The sequence below is a fragment of the Rhinolophus ferrumequinum genome, chromosome 5, assembly GCF_004115265.2.
Source record: "Rhinolophus ferrumequinum isolate MPI-CBG mRhiFer1 chromosome 5, mRhiFer1_v1.p, whole genome shotgun sequence".
NCBI classification, from domain to species: domain Eukaryota; kingdom Metazoa; phylum Chordata; class Mammalia; order Chiroptera; family Rhinolophidae; genus Rhinolophus; species Rhinolophus ferrumequinum.
The window spans coordinates 83,833,575-83,854,780 of record NC_046288.1 but is presented as its reverse complement, the minus strand read 5'-3'; the positions used below and the strand labels follow the sequence as shown (position 1 = coordinate 83,854,780).

At 47.8% G+C, this 21,206-nt stretch overlaps 1 protein-coding gene across 2 annotated transcripts in view; it reads left to right on the top strand.

Annotated features, from left to right (window-relative positions):
* CRMP1 (collapsin response mediator protein 1) overlaps positions 1 to 21,206 on the top strand; it is a 57,361-nt gene that overhangs the window by 9,810 nt on the left and 26,345 nt on the right. For both annotated transcript variants that reach the window (XM_033105547.1, XM_033105548.1), the window contains exons 2-4: positions 9,676 to 9,764; positions 11,131 to 11,315; positions 13,428 to 13,592. In XM_033105547.1, the coding sequence (XP_032961438.1) occupies positions 9,676 to 9,764; positions 11,131 to 11,315; positions 13,428 to 13,592 (439 nt within the window). The remainder of the gene's footprint in view (positions 1 to 9,675; positions 9,765 to 11,130; positions 11,316 to 13,427; positions 13,593 to 21,206) is intronic.

Sequence of the window (21,206 nt, the reverse complement as noted above, 5' to 3'; positions counted from 1 at the left end):
TTGGCTGTGAACACTGGGAGGATGGGCCAATGCCTGCTTCTCCCGGCATCTCAGGAGCACTGTGGCATGCTGGAGACTCACAGTAGCCGCCCTGCTGTGTGAGTGGATGATGAGTGAAGACCAGATGGCAGGCTGCCGCTTCACTCAGTGAGGTGTTGCCACTCTGGCACTTGACTTTCCTTAACAAATGTCCTATCTGTACATGTAGCATTTAGGTAGTTGCCACCCGGAAGGAGATGAGGATGGCATGAAAGGTTTTTGGAGCTAAACTAAAAAAAACAAGCAGGCCTCCTAGTGGTCCTTTGGCAGTGGGAAGAGGGCGGAGCTGACTAATGGGCTTCGCGGCATTGCACACAAAAGCAAGCTTTTACAGTAAGAACCTTCCATACACAAGTTGGATTCATCAGAGTCCACATCTCTCCAGAACCTTGACTGAGGAAGCTATTTGGTGTCTGGACTTGGGGTTAATTCCATGGGAAGACTCAATGGAGCTGATGCAGAACTGTACAGAGCAAACAAGTGGGTGTTTGGGAGATTTTGTACCTCCCTAAATTATGCTGTGCCTGCTTTTTATTATACACTATCCATACACTGTTAGGGTTTAACCCCTAACAAAATCTCAGCAAATATTTGATTTATACAACATCAAAGTTAGAAGGAACCTTTTAAATTATGTAAAATTTGTTACTTTTGTGCGTTTAAGGGGGCGGAAAAGAGTGCCTATTGCTTCTCCCTCATCCGCGCACCTCCCCTCCAGTGTAGGCATTCCAAACCTTTTTTTTGTTTTGCATACCTCCAGTGACAGGGAGGTCACCACTTTACACTGTAGCCTGCTTTACTCTTGGACAGTTCTGTTACTGGAGAGCTCTTCTGTATTGCAGTGAGATTCTGCCTTTTGCCCTCAGAATTTTTATGGGTTCCTTCTTCTTCCACACTGATATTCCTAGAGGCTCTGGAAGATATTTCAAAGTCACCTAGGACCTTCTCTTTTGCAAAATGGCCCCAGTTCTTTATTCCTCATCTAGCACAATTTCCATGTACAATGTTTGGATTTTTCTTCCCATGTTTTTTCTTTTCCTTCCCTTATCCTTCCCTTTCCTTTTGCTTTTTGCTGCCCCTGATTTCTGGGCATGCAGAACAACATGGATTCCCAAATAAAAGTTAATCATTGGGTGCCTTTTAAACCAGTTTAATAACTTTCCAAGGTCATCGACTGTTTCAACAAGTGGATAAAAACAATGGCAACTTTTGCAGACACAGAACATTTGGCATACAACATTGGGTTGCATAGGCCATGTTTGGTGTGTCGAGTGCTTTTGTGAAGTATCCTAAGGAATCCTGTGATGTAGGTACTTGGACCAGTTCCACTGACAGACGGGGCACACAGAGGTTAAGTGTTTTGCCACAAGTGGTCCAGCTGCGAAGCTGTGTGGACCTCACCGTCTCATGGGAGAAACAGATAGAAAAACGAGCCGGCAGACCAAGTGTCATGAAGTCATGAAACAATGCGAACCAGAGGTGCAAGCCACGTGCTGTGGGAATTCCAATGGGTGACAACATGTTTCTGAAGTCAGGACACTGTGCCTGACAGGGTGAGTTGGGAATCAGTGGGCACAGCGGGCATGGCAGGAAATCCAGGCAGCAGGACGGCCACAGGAGGACACGGGGCGGTGAACGTGCTGTTTGGGGAGCCGGAGTGTGGTGTGAGCAGACGAGTGTGGTGGCACAGCGGTCAGGCCTGGAAGAGCCTAGGAGGGCACACTGGTGCTACCTGAGGACAGCTGCTGAAGGGTTTTAAGGAGAGGCCTGCTGCGGTTGTACTGTGTTTAAGAAAGGTCACTGGCTGTGGAGCGGATGGGACAAGGCAGGCAGGGAGGCCTGACCGGGGGCAGGTGCAGTGGGAGGTGGAAATCAGCAGGTGCGTCTGAGGACGTTTCTGAAGCAGGTGCAACGGATCTAGAAAAGAGCTGGGTTTGGGGTGTGAGAGGCTAGAGAAGTTGAAGATGGCACTGAGCAGGTTGCAAGGACTTGAAAAAATCAGGCACTGTTCTAAGTGCTGTCCCCGTGTTAATTCATTTAACTTTCAAAACAGCCCTCTGCGTTATAGACGGGAAACCGAAGCACAGAGAGGGGACCTTGCCTAAGGCACCGGGATGGGTCAGTGTGGGGCCACGTTAGAACGCAGGCAGTCTGGCCTCTGCCCTCGTGCCCTTCACCCGCAGACGATACTGCCTCTTTGTTAAATGAGCTAGTAAGTGAAAGCACCTGCTCCCAGGGGCGTTGTCAATGTTTATTCGGTGAGTAGGTCTCAAGTTTAATATCTGACTGCTGGAGAGCCCTCTGCAACCTCCAGAGCCCTTTAGTCTTACTCCCTTTTGGTCACAATCACAGCAATCCTGTCAGGAGGGAAGGTGAGGTGCGTGGTGTTCGGAACGTTCTTGATAAGTAGCGGATTGGATAGGTGTGGTCTGTGCTCACTCATCCCCATTTTGCAGAGGAGAAAACTGAGGCCCAGACCTGTTAACCAGGTGCAGTGAAGAGAACACTGGGACAACCACCAGAGGGCACTGGGCTGTCACTTTGTAGGTAGCAGATGGCACTAGGTTCGAATGCATCTCCACCATCTGGCTGTGTGACCTTGAGCAGGTGACTTCACTTTTCTGAGTTTCCTCATTTGTAGTAATTGTACCCACTTCTTAAGGGGACTTAAGAATTAAAAAGGGAAACCCACGTAATGCCGAACTGATCCTTACTAGGCACTCAAGAATGTGATATTCCTTAAAGGTAAAGGATTTCTGTTCAGATTGCTTCATATCGGGGGAAAAGCAGAGACCAGGAAGCACTGGAGTCTGTAGACATAAAGGCAGGTGTAGCCAGCGTCCTCCTCCTCCTCCTGGCAGCTGAAGGCCTTGCCCACTCCTGGGCACATGACAGAGGTGTGTTGTTTGAAAACCAGGCACTCACTCCCTCAGGGAGTGCTTTCTGAATACCCAGCAGGTACTGTGGGGCCTGAGATCTCGCATCTCACCCGTTATAACTGCGGTTGTCATGGAAATGTGCCTGAGCTTGCAGAAAAGGCCTGCAGTCCATGGGAACTGCCTGTATTTCTGATTCATGAAGGAGGACACTGCCACCATGGCCCCTACTCAGAGTGGAGAACAAATGTGTGTTAATTAGATGCCGTGTCAGGCCTGTCGTCACTTCCAGGGCTGCTTTCCTGGAAAGTGTGGCAGAGGGCCTCCGGCTGACAGGCCGTCCCCTGAGGCAAAATCAGAAGAAAATGGGCTGGTTTTCTGGGAATAAATACGAACGTGCAGTATGGCAGCACTTGCTGCTGCAGGGAGGCTGGATGGGATATCTGCGAGGGGAGCCTGGCGGGAGGAGGCTCCGCTTGTTAAAGGGAGTAACCGAGTCATGGAATCAGGAAGTATTGGAGCTAGAAAAGCTCCTAGACAGCAGTCACTGTGGCCGGGGCTCCGGGCACAGAACCCCGATGGGGTATCAGGGCACTTGGATGCAGTAATGCCCCATAACGAACAGCCTTGTAATTCTGTGGCTTACAACCACCAATAGTTACTACTGCTTACAGGTCGGTGGGTGGCAGAGCCTTGGCAGGGCTCGGCTAGCTTTGTCTTCAGGCTTCTGTTTGGGTCAGGTATGCCCCTCCTGCCTTCTCATTCTGGAACTCAGACTGAAGAAGACTCATTTATTGGGTTCTGTGCTTCATGGGGGCCAATGGGCTCTGAAGAAGCTGAGTGGAAACCCATCTGCCTCTTATAGCTTTTGCTCAGACTGGGACACTCACCTCTACTCTCATTCTATTGGTCAAAGCAAGTCACCTGGTCATGCGCATAGGCAGTGGGGCAGGAGAGCCCTGCACCCACATTGGAGCAAGGCAAGGGTCGGGGGGCAGGAAGAATGGTGAAACAAGTAGCACAGACTACCACAGAGGGTCTGCACCAAGGTTCTCTGCGGTGTTTGTGAGTAACAAGTCATGTAGATCTAGTTAATGAAAACTGTGACAAAGTCCCTGGATTTTCGGAATGTTTAGCAGGTAATCCCCATGGATTTCAGGATCATCGAGGTGCTGGTGCCGTGGTATGAGCTGTACCCGCATAAGTGAGGTATACCTACCTGTCCAGTTGGATTTTTGAGTTGCAAACATGAGCTTGCCGTCAGTGGCTTGTTTGAAGGATTAATAACTTTTAAAACCCCTGGACATTTTCTTTGTCTTACGAGAAAGCAGTTCTGTCTGCATTTAATGCGTGGACAACAAGCACATTTCTGCAAAAAATGGGGCTTCCCCTATCTTTCTGAGACTCATTTCCATGCTTGCCCTTTGGAGAGAAAAGGATTCATCTTTCCAGAAGTGACTGGTCATTTAGTTGCGCTGAGCCCCTTCCCACTGAGAATCAGGCAGCCTCATTAGAAGGTGCACGCACCAGCCCCCACCCCCACCCCCCGGCTGGAGTGGCCTCTTCAATGTGAAGACCAAACCTGTGAGATCCTTTTTGACACCCATTTATTGACCACAGATGCCGATCTCTGCGTTAGTGAAGCATTAGGAGCGGGGACATGGGGGGTGCATGCCCTCCCCCCAACTTCATGGGGTGGAAGAATGAAAGTATTGAAAGGGTGGTACTAAGAGTTGAAAGTACTTGAAACCAACTGCATGTGTTGTAAACCATAAGCTATGATTGCTTTGGTTCTGTGGTAATGTAAAGATTACAAATATGCCGGTGAGCTGAGAAAGAAAAGCAGTGAGGAACTACAAGGCTGGATGAGATAGGAGAGACAGGAATGGCGGGTGAGCGTCCCAGGGTTTGGAGAAACCTTGCTCTCCTAGTACGCAATCATGTTTCAGCACCGTGGACAGCACTCGTCTCCGCCCTCCGTTCTTCAGCCAGTACGTGGAACCTGGGACTCTCAGAACACTCTACCTGTCTGTGTATGTATTATTTATTTTGCTGGAATGTTCCCCTTCTTCTCCACTTGTCAGCTTCCTAAATTTCTCATGTTTCAGAACCCAGCTCAAATGGCCCCTCCTTGATGACATATGAGCGTCTTTTCCTATTGTATCTGTAATAAAGTATTAGTTCTCTATTTGCCAGCTAGTCATGGTTGCTAAACTAGTGATTTTGGGGTAAACTTTGGTTTAATGAGAAAAGCACCTCTCTTTCTTCTGAGGCTCCCCAGACATTAATGGATTTTCTATTCCTCTGACTTCGTGGTGGAGATGACAGGTTTTATTTCTACCATGCACTGGGGAGAGCAGAACTCAGGGAGGTTTAATCCGTTACTCAGGGATAGACAGCGATGCAGGAAGTTCACGGTGATGCAAACCTCCCCTGCTAGTGGAGGCTGACTGTTGTTTATTTTGCTGTTGTATGGGTAGGAATGCCTGAAGCTTTAAAGGCTAATTTTTTGTAAGCAGTGCTCAGCATCAAGCCTAATATTTGTGAAGAGAACAAAGGCAATCTGCCAACCCCAGATCTCTCTTCCCAGTTGGGGTTGGAAGGGAGATAATAGCAGGTTTGGAGAAGAAGCCCTCCCTCCCTTTCCCCGGGCGTCTCCTGACTCACAGGGCAGCAGGCGGTGGAGACAGGGTTCCTGCCCAGCAGCGAGGGTTAGGTGGGCCCCCTGTGAGGAGGGGGAGGAGCCTGTATTGTACAGGCTTTGCACGAAGCAAACTTCGATTCCTAGGCAGCGAGCTGAGGCTTTCAGGGAAATGTAAAAGCAGAAAAGAGACCTTAGGGTTCTCTCTTTTTGTTTCTCTCCTCCCTCTCTTCCTCCCTTTCTACCTTCTCTCTGTCACTCCTTCTCTTTATCATTTTTTTAATCTCACTCTTCCTGTCTCTCCTTCTCACTCTCTTTTCAAACGTTCCCTTTCTTCTTCCCTCTTCCCTTGCCTCCTGTCTGTCACCCCCCTCGCCTCCCACTTGGCAGACATTGGCTGAATACAGTGTAAGCCTCTTGGCGGGTCCCTGGGGATAAAGAGATGAATGAATTGCACAGGACTTTCCTGGCCATGAAGGGGTGTCCAGCCCAACTACAGAGGGACACGTGAACAACGACCATGAAGTATGATGAGTGTCGTGGAAGAGAAGGAGGTGCAAGAGGCAGTGGGGACATGGAGGCGCCCCAAAGTCTCTGCTTGGGGGAGTCAGTTACTACCAGAAAGATCTACTCACCCTGAAATTACCACCCTAAAGAGAGTTTGGCATTTTGCTTATTCACCTGACATTTCATTGTTCAACACTTGTTGTGAGTTCTTAAAAATTCTTGGGAAATGCTTGAGGAGGAAGATGATGATGCCCATGAAAGATGCCCGTTCGTGGTGTGGTTGTACGGCTGTAATTAATGCTGGATCACGTCTTTCTGTACGAGTTTTTGACCTTGCTTGGGATGTTTTCCTGTGGACAAATTCCCAGAGCTAGATTTCTAGTGTCAAAATTCATGAATACTTTTAAGGCTCTTGATACATTTTGCAAACTTGATTGACACTTATTATGAAACCCCAGCTTTAAGGAAAATGTAAAGATGGTCAGATTCCCTTTTTCTACTTCTGCCCACTGTTTGCATGAGGTCCTAGTTCAGAAACTGGTGTGTGTTTGACATCTTCCCTGATGAAAACCCTTTCATTACCTTGCGACCAGCCCAGACTCCCTTCCATGCATGCGTTAGAGTCCCTTAGAGTCCCTGTGGGCTGGCACCTAACATACCTCCCAGGTTCCCCACTGGGTTCCCCAACCAGAGGAAGCCACAGCAGATCCCCAAGCATGCTGGGCGCCTTCCGACCTCTGCCTGTCCCCACGCATCCCTCTGCAGTCCCTTTTCTCCTCCTACTGGTTCTTTAATCTCAGAAGAAGCATATCCCCCTGGGAGGGCTGGAGTGGAGGAGGCTTCCTCAGTGCTCTTGCCAGTCTCTGCACATCCCTCTGTGCCCGCTCTCCCCACACGGGGGTACAGAGGCTTGGTTATGACTCAGTTTCCCCCACTGGCCTGAGAACTCCTTGAGGGCAAGAACTGTTTCTTTCAGCGGCACTCCCTGCTTTCTTAAATATTTATTGAGTGTAGTGCCTGCTACAGAAAATGACAAAGAATAAGCAATGTGTAACTCTACCCACAATTTACGCGTGCCACGACTGTGCTAAGCACTTTGGGTGCATACCCCCTGGGGTTCTCCCAGCTGTCCTATGGGACAGGGACACTTGTCCCATTTTATAGATGAGGAAACCGAGGCTAGGAGAGATTAAGTGACATGGACAATAAGTGGTCAAGGATTGGAACCTGCGTCGGTCTGACTCTGGACATTTTGTTCTTCCACAACACTGATCCAAGGACATGAGCCCTGGTGAGCGTAATTCACTTTTAGGTCACCGCCATCGCTGTGGAATGAACTGGCAGTCTCTGGCATACCTGGGCTGTGGGATTTCTGTTGAATTTCTAGTTAGATATTTTGTTGTCTTTAAAGTATTTAAACAGTGATTTCTATACAGAGCACGTCACTATTCATGTATGTTATGTTTACTCCTCATGGTTATCTGTGAGAGGGAGGGTATTAATATTTTTCTTTTAAATGTGTGACTTTTATTTTGTTAAATTCTTAAAATTATGTCCCATAAAATTGACTTTTTTTTTTGGTAAACAGTTCTGTGAGTTTCCCCACTTGCATTTCCTGCATGAAGAAACGGAGCCCGAGAGAGTTGGGTCCTTGGATCACAGACCTCGTTTTTTCCCTAAATTGAAACAGATGGTGGAATGTCATGGATTCTAGAGGGTGGAAATGTTTAGGAACGTGACAGAAGTGTGTCTGATGGACAGATGCTGGAGAGGAAGTTAGGAAACGCTGGGTCTAATCCGTTCCTTGTTCCCTTGTTAGTTATGAGAATGTGGGAGGTGACCCCGTGTCTCAGCCCATCTCCACGAGGTCAGGTCAGACCTAATGCCGTTAGCGCCTTTCGGCGTAAACAGGCGTGGAGCACACCGTTCCAGGAAAGCACACTTCCACAGGGGTCTCCTGTGGAAAAGTCTCCTCGTCAAATTTTTCACAAAAGGATCTACGTTTGGAAAATATGTAAGCTGAGTTCCCCTCGTGAATATTCACATTGCACGTTAGCAGAGTAAAGGATCTGGGAATTCCTGTCATAGAGATCATTTCTGCTTCTGTTTAACCCAGAATTTTCTAAACTCACTACACCTGGGACTCCCCTTTTGGGGTAACATGCACTAAAACCGCCCTGAACTAGAGTTCCAAGGGACGTGACTTGGAAAATGCTGATTAACAGGCATAAGCAGCACTAATTTTAGGGGAAAATGAGAAAGTCACATCAGCTCTTGCCTTAGTGTGGGCTTACTTTTTAAGAGACATACTGGCACCTGAGAACACCTAGAGTGTGGCCTCCTGGCAGTGCTTCACACGGTAGCTGGTGGCAGTTGGGGAGGGTGGACTTGAGCCCAAACTACACCATCCGATTCGCAGAGCAGAGCAGGGCGGGCTGATCTTCTGGCTCACAGCACATTTAATACCACCTTCCAGGCTGAGCCTGAAAAGCCCTCTATTAGGTATGACAAGGGAGACGGCTGCCTGCAGGGGGCCGTATTCTGGAAGCCATGCGCCGCCTGCTGATGACGCACATTTTCCTGCTTTCTGGTGCCGGGGGAACCTGCAAACCAGATTGTCTCTGCTTCTGGATACGCAGAGCTCATACCTACTCTTTCTTTGGTCCTGGAGCATCCTCCAGAGGGTGTCCTCCCTGGGATGCACACGTCCTGGCTGGCTTCTATTTTAGGGATAAGAGGCAGGTGTTGGTCCTGGGAGTGATTGAGGTTGAAGCCCCTTCCTCCAGAGACCTTCCTCCTGCAGAACAGGATGTGCTGATTCATCCTTCCATCTATCTTTGCATCCATGCATCCATCCACCCACCCACCCGTCCACCTACCCCCTCATCCACCCATCCATCCATCCAGCCAGCCAGCCATCCACTAATCCACTCGTCCATCCATCTATCCATCCATCCATCCACTAATCCACTAGTTCATCCATCCATCTGTCCACCTACCCATCTGTCCGTCCGTCCATCCGCCCACCCATCCATCCACTCATCCACTCAGCCAGCCAGCCAGGGTGTATTCAAGGTGTAGGAGATGCAGCAGTGAAAAACTAGGTGAAATCTCTGCCCCCATGGAGCTAACAGTTTCGTAAGGACAGCTGCAGGGCACCACTCTAGGTGGTGCCATCCATCCACATCAACGCATATGCAGTCTGTCCTCTCGGACGTGTGCCTGACTCAGCCAGTGGTGTAATATACCACAGCTCTGATGTCAGTCGGGCAAGACACATTTGAGACAAAAAAGGAAATGTATAGTATGTCAGACATACTATAATAAGTACCACATAGTCATAAAGTGGGCAAAGGGTGTGGCATCTGCTGGCAGGGCAGCGGTGTGTGGTTTTCCAAACAGGGCAGGCAAGGGGAGGGCGCTCAGGTAGGTGCCACTGAGCAGAGACCCAAAGCAAGGGAGAGCCTGAACTTTGCCGAGATAGGGTCTTGCTTTGTTATGCCATTTTTTACTTTTGAAAATGTTTGAATAATTTTATTTAAAAGTAAAAAAAAAAAAAAAGAATTCCTAGCCTTTCCCAAATGACACTTCATACTTTGCTTGGCTTTTCAGAGTGACCGACTCCTCATCAAAGGTGGACGAATCATCAACGATGACCAGTCCTTCTATGCCGATGTCTACTTAGAAGACGGACTGATAAAGTGGGTTGACCAAATGCGCCTTTTAAGAAGCCAGTCTCCCTAGGCTGCTGGCCGTGGAGGGAATGGAAGGCTGGCGCGCTGTTGCAGAATGACTGTGCCGTGTTCCTGGGAATATCAGGGATGGAGAGATTTGGGGAGGTTTGAATACCGATGGAGAAGGGACTAGCGTTGATTGAGTGCCCATCCTGTGTGCCAGGCTCTGCCACAGCGCTCATGCAGCCCAGCCGGCTGTGAAATTCACACGCTGGTCTTTATCTTACGGGAATGGCAGGTAGACAGGTTACATCTCTGCCCCACATCACAGAACCCATTAGTGGCAAGGCAGGAATTCCAACCTAGCACCTCTGACTGAATTCATAGCTCTTTCTTCTACCTGCCCAGAATTTCCAGAATTGGGTTGAGGGGGCCAGGAGAGAAAGCACTGTTTGGCTGCCAGACAGAGCCTTGGTGTTCCAAGACACGTATTGGGGCTGACGTCTTCCCTCACTTTCGTCTCTTCAGCTCCCTCTCCAGCCCTCCTGTGACATGCAGATGCTGGTCTGCTCAAGCCACCATAACAGGATACCCAGGCTGGGTGGTTTAAACATTGGTTTCTCATAGTCTGGAGGCTGCAAGTCCAGGCTGTGTCAGCAAAGCTGGTTTCTGCTGAAATCTCTGTCCCTGGCCTGTCGACAGCTCACTTCTCTCTGTGTCCTCACGTGGCCTTCCGTGCACGCACACTTCTGGTTTCTCATCCTCGTCTTGTAAGGACACCAGTCCTGTTGGATTAGGGCCCCACCCTAAGGGCCTCCTTTTAACTTAGTTATTTCTTTAAAGGCCCCATCTCCAAATGTAGTCACATTCTGAGGTCCTGGGGTTAGGACTTCAACATAGGGATTTGGGGGTCACAGTTTAGCCCATAGCAGTGTTTCTAAAAGCTTGCAGAGCTAAGGGGACTTTTCACTCTGCAAATACTCACCTCTCTATCCCCGAGGCTATTGCTAAAAGTGTGTGAAGTACTCTGGAGTGACGGGCTCTTCAGAGGACCCTTTGCCACTTGATGGAGATACTGGTCTCACGTCTGTTGGATTCAGCTCTGCTGCCACCTCCCTCTGGAAGTCTTCCCAGATAACCGGGCTGGTGAAGCAGCCCATCTCATGCTCCCCACCCGCTTTGCTGCACTGGATTGTAACCATCTGCCTATGTGCTCCTTCTTAGGCCATGAGCCCCTTGAGGGCAGAGACCTGCCTGAGTTACCTCTGTCAACTCAGTGCCCTGCATAGGACCTGGCTCAGAAATGTTTATCTAATGGAACTGAAGCTGCACAGGTGGCTGCCATCTTCTTTTTCTTTTAAGAACCAAAGCTGTCTCTGTTTTTTGTCTCCAGACAAATAGGAGAGAACTTAATTGTTCCTGGTGGAGTGAAGACAATTGAAGCCAATGGGCGGATGGTTATTCCCGGAGGTATTGATGTCAACACATACCTGCAGAAGCCCTCCCAGGGGATGACTGCCGCTGATGACTTCTTCCAAGGGACCAAGGCAGCGCTGGCAGGCGGGACCACGATGATCAGTGAGTTGTACCCCTGCCTTAGGGACATAACTGTGACTTTATCACCAGTATCATCAGCAACACACAAGTGCTCAGTGTACACCAGGCACGTTGCTCAGCGTACCATTTAATGTAATTGTCACTACAACCCTGCCATAAACATCAGTATATTATGTGTGCCACTGGTGGTGCACAAAAGGATATAGAGGCAATATAGACGTTAAAATTTTTAAATTTTAATGCATATTGAAATACAATAACTAGCGCATCATGGATGTTGCTGCTTAGGTTGAGAATGGAGTCAGAATTTAGAGTTTTAGAAACTGAATTGAATTAAGAAAAGTATTAAGTAAAGAATGATATAGATTATAGGGAGATAAAGCAAACAATTCCTGAACATAGTATGCAGAAAGCTGAAGTTTTAGAACCAGTGACATAAGTATTATTATGACACGTGGGGGAGTAGAAGCTCCTTGTCAAGGTTACACAGCTGGGAAATGTTGTATTAGTCAACATTGCTGCATAACAGATAGTCCCCAACAGAGGCAGTGTGGACTAATGGAAAAGAGTTCAGACTCTACCTCTAACAGGATTCTATGGGGATCTTCTCCCCACCACTTACAACTGTGTGACCTTGGACAAGTTCCTCACCCTCTTTGAGCCTCAGTTTCTTAATCTGAAAGTGGGGATATTCATGTCACCGGATGGTTGTGAGCATTTAGTGAGATAATTTGTGTAAAGTCTTTGTGGCAGTATCTGACACATAGGAAACATTCAATAAATAGCTGTGATGATGATGATGATGATGCAGAAGACGACAGTAACAATAATGGTGGTGATGGTGGTAATGAAGACTAAAGATGGTGGTGACAGTGTCACTGCTGATGATTATGATAATGATGGTGACAATGATGGCAATATTGACGATGATGGGAGTGATGATGAAAAGGATAGCGATGATGACAGTGTTGATCTTGGTGGAAGTCGTGGTGATGGGTGATGATGGTGGTGATGATGCTAATGGTGGTGGTGATGGTGGTGGTTGGTGGTAATGGTGGTGATGGTGGAGATGGTGATGGTGGTGATGGTGATGGTGGTGGTGGTGGTGGTGATGATGATGGTGGTGATGGTGGTGGTGGTGGTGGTGATGGTGATGATGGTGGTGGTGATGGTGATGGTGATGGTGGTGGTGATGGTGGTGGTGGTGGTGGTGATGGTGATGATGGTGGTGGTGGTGGTGATGATGGTGGTGGTGATGGTGATGGTGATGATGGTGGTGGTGATGGTGATGATGGTGGTGGTGATGGTGGTGGTGGTGGTGGTGGTGGTGATGGTGGAGATGGTGATGGTGGTGATGGTGATGGTGGTGGTGGTGATGGTGATGATGGTGGTGGTGGTGATGGTGTTGATGGTGGTGGTGATGGTGGTGTTGGTGGTGGTGGTGGTGGTGGTAATGGTGGTGATGGTGGAGATGGTGATGGTGGTGATGGTGGTGGTGGTGGTGGTGGTAATGGTGGTGATGGTGGAGATGGTGATGGTGGTGGTGATGGTGATGATGGTGGTGGTGATGGTGGTGGTGATGGTGATGATGGTGGTGATGGTGATGGTGATGATCATGGTGGTGATGATGATGATGATGGTGGTGATGGTGATGGTGGTGGTGGTGGTGGTGGTGATGGTGATGATGGTGGTGGTGATGGTGGTGGTGGTGGTGGTGGTGGTGGTGGTAATGGTGGTGATGGTGGAGATGGTGATGGTGGTGGTGGTGGTGGTGATGGTGATGATGGTGGTGGTGATGGTGGTAGTGGTGGTGGTGGTGGTGGTAATGGTGGTGATGGTGGAGATGGTGATGGTGGTGATGGTGGTGGTGGTGGTGGTGGTAATGGTGGTGATGGTGGAGATGGTGGTGGTGGTGGTGGTGGTAGTGGTGATGGTGATGATGGTGGTGGTGATGGTGGTGGTGATGGTGATGATGATGGTGGTGATGGTGACGGTGATGATCATGGTGGTGATGATGATGGTAATGGTGATGGTGGTGCTGATGGCAATGGTGATGGTGGTGGTGAGGAGGCTACCATTGGAATAACTTGCATCCTAAGGATCTTGGAATGTTGACACATTTTTCTGTCCCAGTTGACCATGTGGTCCCTGAACCTGGGTCCAGCCTCCTGACCGCCTTTGAGAAATGGCATGAAGCAGCTGACACCAAATCCTGCTGTGACTACTCCCTCCACGTGGACATCACAAGCTGGTACGACGGCATTCGAGAGGAGCTGGAGGTGCTGGTGCAGGACAAAGGTCAGTTAAAGCCCCAGAATTGGTGCACAGTTCTGGAATTCCTTTTTCTTTGGTGGATCTGATTGTGTGGAGTTAAAAGTCCCTTTGTCTGCATCTGCTATGAGCCCAATTATAAACTGCATACTGCCACGTAAACAGTGGAAAAACGGGACCCGATGTACGGAGTCTGTCTTCTTCCCCTTCAGGCCCTTTGGAGGTATTCCCAGGTCATAGAAGAAACCCCGGTCTCCTTATCCTGGCACATAAGGCCTTCACTGATCTAGCCTCGCTTTTCTTTCTCTGCTATAAACTCATATGGGTACTGCTTGTCCTGGATGCCATCTCCTAAAACCTGCTATACTACTGGGCCTTTGCTCATGCTGTCCCATCTGCCAGGAAATCTCCTACTCTGCTACCCAGTTCAATTATGACCTGTGCATTTCCCCAATTCAGAACCACTTCATCTCTTGAATATCCACAGCAGTGTACTTGGGCCTCTCTTGGGGCTCCTTTTGCATTGTTCTTGGATTACAGGACCTGCTTGTCTGTCTGGCCTTTCCATTAAACCCTGAGCTCTATGTGGGAGGGAACTGTGTCTGTACATCTCTGTATTCCATTCTAGCTCCCCTCTGTTGAGCTCACACCAGGTGTCTCTGGACAGTGTAGACCCTTCACAGTGTGCATTCTATCGGATGGAGGTAAATCGAACTACAGATAACAGGGAAGGAAAGAAGAAGAGCACAGGGAAAACCATGACGCCAGTGGTCAGTCTGGAAGGGGGCGGTTCCGGAGGCAGCCTCAAATGGATGTGATGTTTCAAGGAGAGCTAGGGGATGTTTTCCGTTTTAAAAAAATATATGCCATGTTTTCTCGTTATAAAAGTATCATTACCACAATACAAAAAAGACAGAAAATCGAGGAAAGGGCAAAATTGTGGTTTTCCTCTGGGCTCAGCTGCCACTTGCCATTAATATTAAATGTCATTCCCTTCCACCCCGTCTATTTCGACGAGTTTCTCCTTATGTCGTTACATGACAGCAGTTATTTGGAGTCCTTCTCCTCTTTTCACTTCACATTTTATAAGTAATTATTACTCCTCATTAATAACTTTTTAATGGCTCGTAATATACGACGTTACGGTTAATTTGTTTAGCTGTTTTCTTTTTATTGGGCACTTAGGTTTTCTGTTTGCTTTACTGTAAATCGTGATATGGTGAACATCTTGGTGTATAAACATTAGTTTGCATTTCCAATTATTTCCTTAGATTTCCAGAAGTGAAATTGTGAGGTCAAGTCTTTAACGTTTTCCAAGATCATGACACTTAGTGCCAAATTGCTTTCCGGGAAGGTGCACGCACTTGCACACCCACGTGTCTTGCTCCCTTCGTGTTCACACCATTGGGTGTGATTGTTTCTACAAAATCCTTGCTCAGTGGGTGGGTGAGAGTCAGCCTACCGCTGTACCTTGCAGTTCGTTAATCGCTGATGGCGTCAAACATGTTGTGTAGGTCTTTCCTCATGTGGAAGTCCAGTTGTGGGTGGAGTGTTTGTGGGTCTGAGCCTCGATCAGGACGGCATCTGCGGTGCCTCATTGCAGGTGCCGGGACTCGCACTCTTTGTTTTTACAGACTCATAAGCCAGGGGACTTTACGATTATGTACAGTGGCCCTCCCCATCCGCGGTTTCACTTTCCACAGTTTCAGTTATGGGCAGTCACCTGGAGTCCGAAAATATTAAATGGACAATTCCAGAAATAAACAATTTATAAGTTTTCAATCGTGTGCCTTTCTGCGTAGCAGGGTGAAACCTCAAGCCATTCCCCTGTCCAGCCTGGGACATGAATCATCCCTTTGTCCAGCGTCTCCACTCAGTATATGCTCCCTGCCTATTAGTCACTTAGGGCCCATCTTAGATGTCAGATCGACTGTCACTGGTGTCGCAGTGCTTGTGTTCAGGTCACCCTGATTTTACTTAATGGCCCCAAAGTGCAAGAGTAGTGATATTGGCAATTCAGGTGTGCGGCAGGGAATCTGTAAAGTGCTTCCTTTACAGAGAATTTAATGAGAATTAATGCTCATTAATTTTCAGAATTAGAAAAGGAGGCAGTTCTTGATTTAATAAGGAAAGAAATCAAACAATGCCTGACAATTAAGTTCGCGAACTTGTTGCAACGATGTCGCTAACCTTTTCTGATATCAGAGGGATTATTCATTATGAATTTGTACCAACTGGACAAACAGTTAACCAGGTTTACTATGTGGAAGTACTGAAAAGGCTTCATGGAAAAGTTAGACAACCTGAACTTTTCACCAACAATTCATGACTCTTGCATCACGACAATGTACCAGCTCACACGGCACTGTCTGTGAGGGAGTTTTTAGCCAGTAAACAAATAACTGTATTGGAACACCCTCCCTACTCACCTGATCTGGCCCCCAATGACTTCTTTCTTTACCCAAAGATAAAGGAAATATTGAAAGGAAGACATTTTGATGACATTCAGGACGTCAAGGATAATACGATGACAGTTCTGATGGCCATTCCAGGAAAAGAGTTCCAAAATTGCTTTGAAGGGTGGACTAGGCACTGGCGTGGGTGCATAGCTTCCCAAGGGGAGTACTTCAAAGGTGACCATAGTGATATTCAGCAATGAGGTGTGTAGCACTTTTTCTAGGATGAGTTCGCGAACTTAATTGTCTGTCCACATAGGCTGAGGTTTCTAAGATCTACAGGAGAAATGAATCTTCTACCCGTGAAATTGTGAAGAGACAAAAAGAAATTCATGCTAGTTTTGCGGTCACACTTCAAACTGTGAAAGTTACAGCCACACTGTGGTAAGTGCTTAGTTAAGATGGAAAAGGTATTAGATCTGTGGGTGGAAGACATGAGCAGAGAGACCACAGCCACATAACTTTTATTACAGTATACTGTTATAATGGTTCTATTCTATTATTAGTTAATCTCTTACTGTGCCTAATTTATAAATTAAACTTTAGCCTAAGTATGTACAGGAAAAAACAGTACACATAGGGTTTGGTACTATGTGCGGTTTCCGGCATCCACTGGCGGTCTTGGAACGTTTCCCTCACGGATAAGGGGGACCGACTTTATCTTGCTTTCCTCACCTGACGCTAAATCCTGAGCAAACATTTGTCCATGTTACTAGGGGCTTCACCAAGTCCATTTAAACAGCCTAACTATGGACGTGGACATGGAGAGGGGACCGGGTGGAACACCGGGCTTACAAACCATCACGGGAGTGTGCTCTGCCAGGGAGGGGACTTGGTGGGGTCATTGTCACTGTATTGTCCTGGAAGGGGGCAGAGAGCTGTTTTCTTCCCTTGACTAGAAACTTGGAAGGAAGAGACTTGGTGGAGTTTTTAGGTGAACTTACGGGTTTTAAGTATCTAGCTTGTATGTAAAATGCTCATTAATTTTCAGAATTAGTACATGTTTATTGAAACAATATGAAAATATCTGAAGAAGTGATCATTTGGTGTTTGTCTTTCCAGGCGTTTGTACTATTTATGTGTGTATATACACAACCTTTGAATGTATATATATATATACATATATATATGCATATCCTATTTATATACGTGTATGCAAACTCACATATACATAATTTTTGCATAAATGTAAGTATGATATGCATAATATTCTGCAGTATGCTTTTTTTTCACTCAATAAAATGTCGCGGACAACCAGACTCCTCCACTTAGCAACTTTGTGACCTTGGGACAGTTACTCAGCCTGTCCACCTCAGTTTCCCCATCTGGAAGGTGGAGGTAATAAAAAGGTTGTTTTGAAGATCAAATGAGAGGATATATGTCAAATGCTTAGAGCAGTCTGGCCTGTGGTCTGGATTCTATATTCTTAGTTATTCATTTATTATCATCCCATGTCAGCACACATTTCCTTTCTCATAGGACTTCCAGAGTATTCAGTTTTTATGGAGGTATTGCGTTGGCAAATTTTTATAAAAACTCTTGTCAGGATTCCCAGGAGCAAACTCTGAAGCAGAGATTGGCCTGCAGGAAGTGAGTGTGTATTAGTTTCCTGCTGCTCCTGGAACACCACCCACCTTTTGGTTTAAAGTAACACAAACGACATTTCTAGAGGTCAGAAGTCCAGAATGGGTCTTATGGGCTAAAGTCAGTGTTGGCGGGCGTGTTGCTTCTGGAAGCTCCAGGCAGAAGCCTTGTCTGGACTTTTCCAGCTCTGATGGCTGCGCATATCCCTTGGCCCACGGCCCTGAATCCTTCCAGCCTCTGCTTCCCTCATCACATCTCTTTCTCTGAGCCTGGTGATTGCATTGGGCCCACCCAGAAAATCCAGGATGCTTTACCGTCTCAGCGTCGGTAATCTCATCCCTTTGCCTGGGAGGGAACATATTCACAGGTTCTGGGGGTTAGAGAGTGGACATCTTTAGGGCATCTTTATCCTGCCTCCCACGGACTGACATCAGGAGCGACCCAGAGAAAGCAGGAGTGGCCACAGGGCACTCTGAAACCTGGCCACCCTTTAGATTTATCCTAAGGAAGGACAAGAGCCAGGGGACTTCATACTCCAGTCAACCAGGCATTGGGTGCGGCCCCTCTGGGAAGGGGCGGGACCTCGAGCGAGGCTGGTGTCCTCATGGGGGAGGCTCAACAACGCTGACTGTTGAGGGTCTCCTGCCTGCTGCTCTTCCAGCAGCGGGGGAGGGGCGAGTCCTTCATTCCTGGAGGGGGACCGTGGGGCTCATCCCAGCACCCGCTACAGGCTGTTTCCAATTGTTTGCCATTTCAAACAGTGCTGTGGGAGAAAGGACAGCTCTGTGAGGATACCTATGCTCGCTGGTGCAAATATTTCTGTAGGGCAAAGAGCTAGACGTGGCCATTGGGTGCTCCCTGCCCTCCGCCTGTGTGGGGGCTGGTGGAGGTGGTGGTGGTGGGGAGTGATGGTGAAGGGGTGACTTCTGGAGCACAGGCCAGGTGGCAGCCGCCACGCTTGCACCAGATTGGCGAGTTGCAGGCTCTGTCTTTAACGTGGTTTCATCTTCTGACATTGGGCTGCTTCACCATTCTCTCTCTGTCTCTCACACAAGCGCACGGTGAAACGACTTGTCACATAACACAGGAAGCAGCAGAACGTAGAAAGATCCCTGCAGTCGGGCTGCCTGGGGTCGAATCCCGCCCTTGCTCTTCTTGGCGTGACGTTGGACAAGTCACCTCGCTGGCACGAGCCCCACCGTCTGGGCTCGGTGTCAGTTCTCCAGCCAAAAGAAGGAAACAACCCAGATGTCCCCCCGAAGAGTGGATGGATAAGCAAAATGTGGTCCATCCATACAGTGGATTATTATTCATAAAAAGGAAGGACGTTCTAACACCCGCTACAACTGGGGGTGAACCTTGAGGACGTCATGCTCCATGAGATAAGCCGGTCACAAAGGCACAAACACTGTATGGTCACACTCTGTGTGCCTAGAGGAGTCAGATTCAGAGAGAGAGGGTAGAGTGATGGGTTCCAGCAGCTGGGAAAGGGGAAAGGGGAGTTTCCGCTTTGCCAAGAGGATGAGTTCTGGAGATGGTGGTGGTGATGGTTGCACAACAGTGTGAATGTACTTAATGCCACTGAGCTGTGCACTTAACAGTGGTTCAGGTGGCAAATTGTATGTGTATTTTCTCACAGCTACTGAAAAACAGCGATTGTTTATTTGCTCACACACACTCTGGAGAGCTGTGTTGGTTTGGGCTCAGCTGGACAGTTCTGCTGGCTTGTTCATGGCCTCAGGCCTCAGCTGGCATGGCAGGGGCCGCTAGGACACCTCTCTGCATGATCCATTCCCCAGCAGGCTGTCGTGAGCTTCTTTTCACTGTGCTCCCAAGAGGGAGAGTGACCTGCAGGCCCCTTGATGCTGGCCGAGGCTTGGAACGTGTGCCACACGGCTACTTCTGTTTCATTCTGTTGGCCAGAGCAAGTCTCGGGTCCAACCCACGTTCAAGGACTGGAATAGACTCTGCCTCTTGATGGGAGTCTCTGCAAGACTTCTGTGCAACCTTAAAAATGTAACAGCCTGTGTAATGGCTTCCTAGCTCCTGTCTCTGCATGAAATGATCTTATCTATTTGTTTGCTTATTCCTGGTAGAATGGAGACAGGGATCCTTTCTACCTTGTATCTCTAGCTTCTAGAATGGTGCTTGTACATAGTAAGCCCTCAGTCAATATCTAATGAGTGAGATAATAAGCATCGCATGAGAAAGGGCTTTTGGGGTCCAGCAAGTTTGGGAAGTGCTCACTGTTTACTCTGTTCTTGAATACTCTTAATGCACATCATCCTGTTAAAGCCTTCAGAAGCCCTGCAGTGAAGACACCTGTGTACTGTTGATGAATCCGATCTTTCTTCGCTGATACAGATGTCAGCATCCCTGTGTTGACTGCTGACAGCAGAGCCCGTCTAGAGCCTGGCTGAAGTGAGACGAGCAGATTTGCAGAGTGTTGGAGCCCTGTATCCAAGGATCCCCGTGCCAGCAGGTCTCCCATGCCATCCAAGTTCTCCTCTTTGAGTTTGCCAGCTCTGACCTCCCTGTCAACCCTCCACCTGCATTCTCTACTTCCACGGTTCCTTTGGTGGAATCGAACAGCCTGCCCTTTATCTGAGTGGACATCTCTAGTTCAGAGACCAGCCAGGTATCCTTTGCTATCACCTGGACTCAGTCCCTCCTGCTGGCTCAGCTTCTCATCTGTCAGGTGCCTAGCCCTGGACTAACCATCTGTGGTCTGGGGCCACAGAGTATGAACATGGCCACTTCCAAGGTTAAGGGGTAGATAGGGACGAGGGCAGTTGCTAGAAAATGCCAGAAAGAACTGAGAACTGGAGGGTATTAAGAATGAGTTGACAACCCAATAGGTGTTCAGTATAATCCTTTAGACTGATGTTTTGTGGAACCTCCTTGAGTGGCATTCGTGAACTTGGGAGGTTTTGTGTGTACCAGAGCCTCCTGTATTTCCCGAAGCTGTAGTGGTAGTAGAGTTATGGAAACATTTATATGACTCCTGATACGTGGTGTTCAACTGGTTTTCTAAGCATTCGCCCCAGTTTTCACTGTCCCTTGCTATGTAAGAAACTCCTTTTGATGCATATTCTCTAGCATTCGGCAACATATGAAATGTGGAACAATACTGAGGTTTTCATTTGCATTGCTTTGACGCCCGAAATACAAATCTTTTCCTTATCTTTATTAGTTAGCCATTATTTTCTTCAGTTATCTAAACATACTGCTTGCCTTTGGCAGTTTTTGCTTCTTTACTTTTAGTTTAATCTTTTTGACAGAAAATAGGTACAGAAAAACCACACGGAACAAAATGTGGCTTTATGAATTATTATGAGATTCCCCCACTCAGGCAAGAAATCAAACTTTGCCAGCCACCCCAGCTTCCTGGTGCTGACATACCTCTCCCCTCTCCTCCCCAAAAGTAACCACTGTCTGGTGTTTTAAATAAGAGGTTATTTTTAAACTTCTGTTAAACTTGTTGCAGATGTATTTACCATGTTGCTTGTTTGCTTTTTATTTTGAGTTTTTAAGAATTAACTTCCATTTATAACGTGTAATCTGTCATGATTTTTTACAGAAGTTTTTAATCTGAGATAGC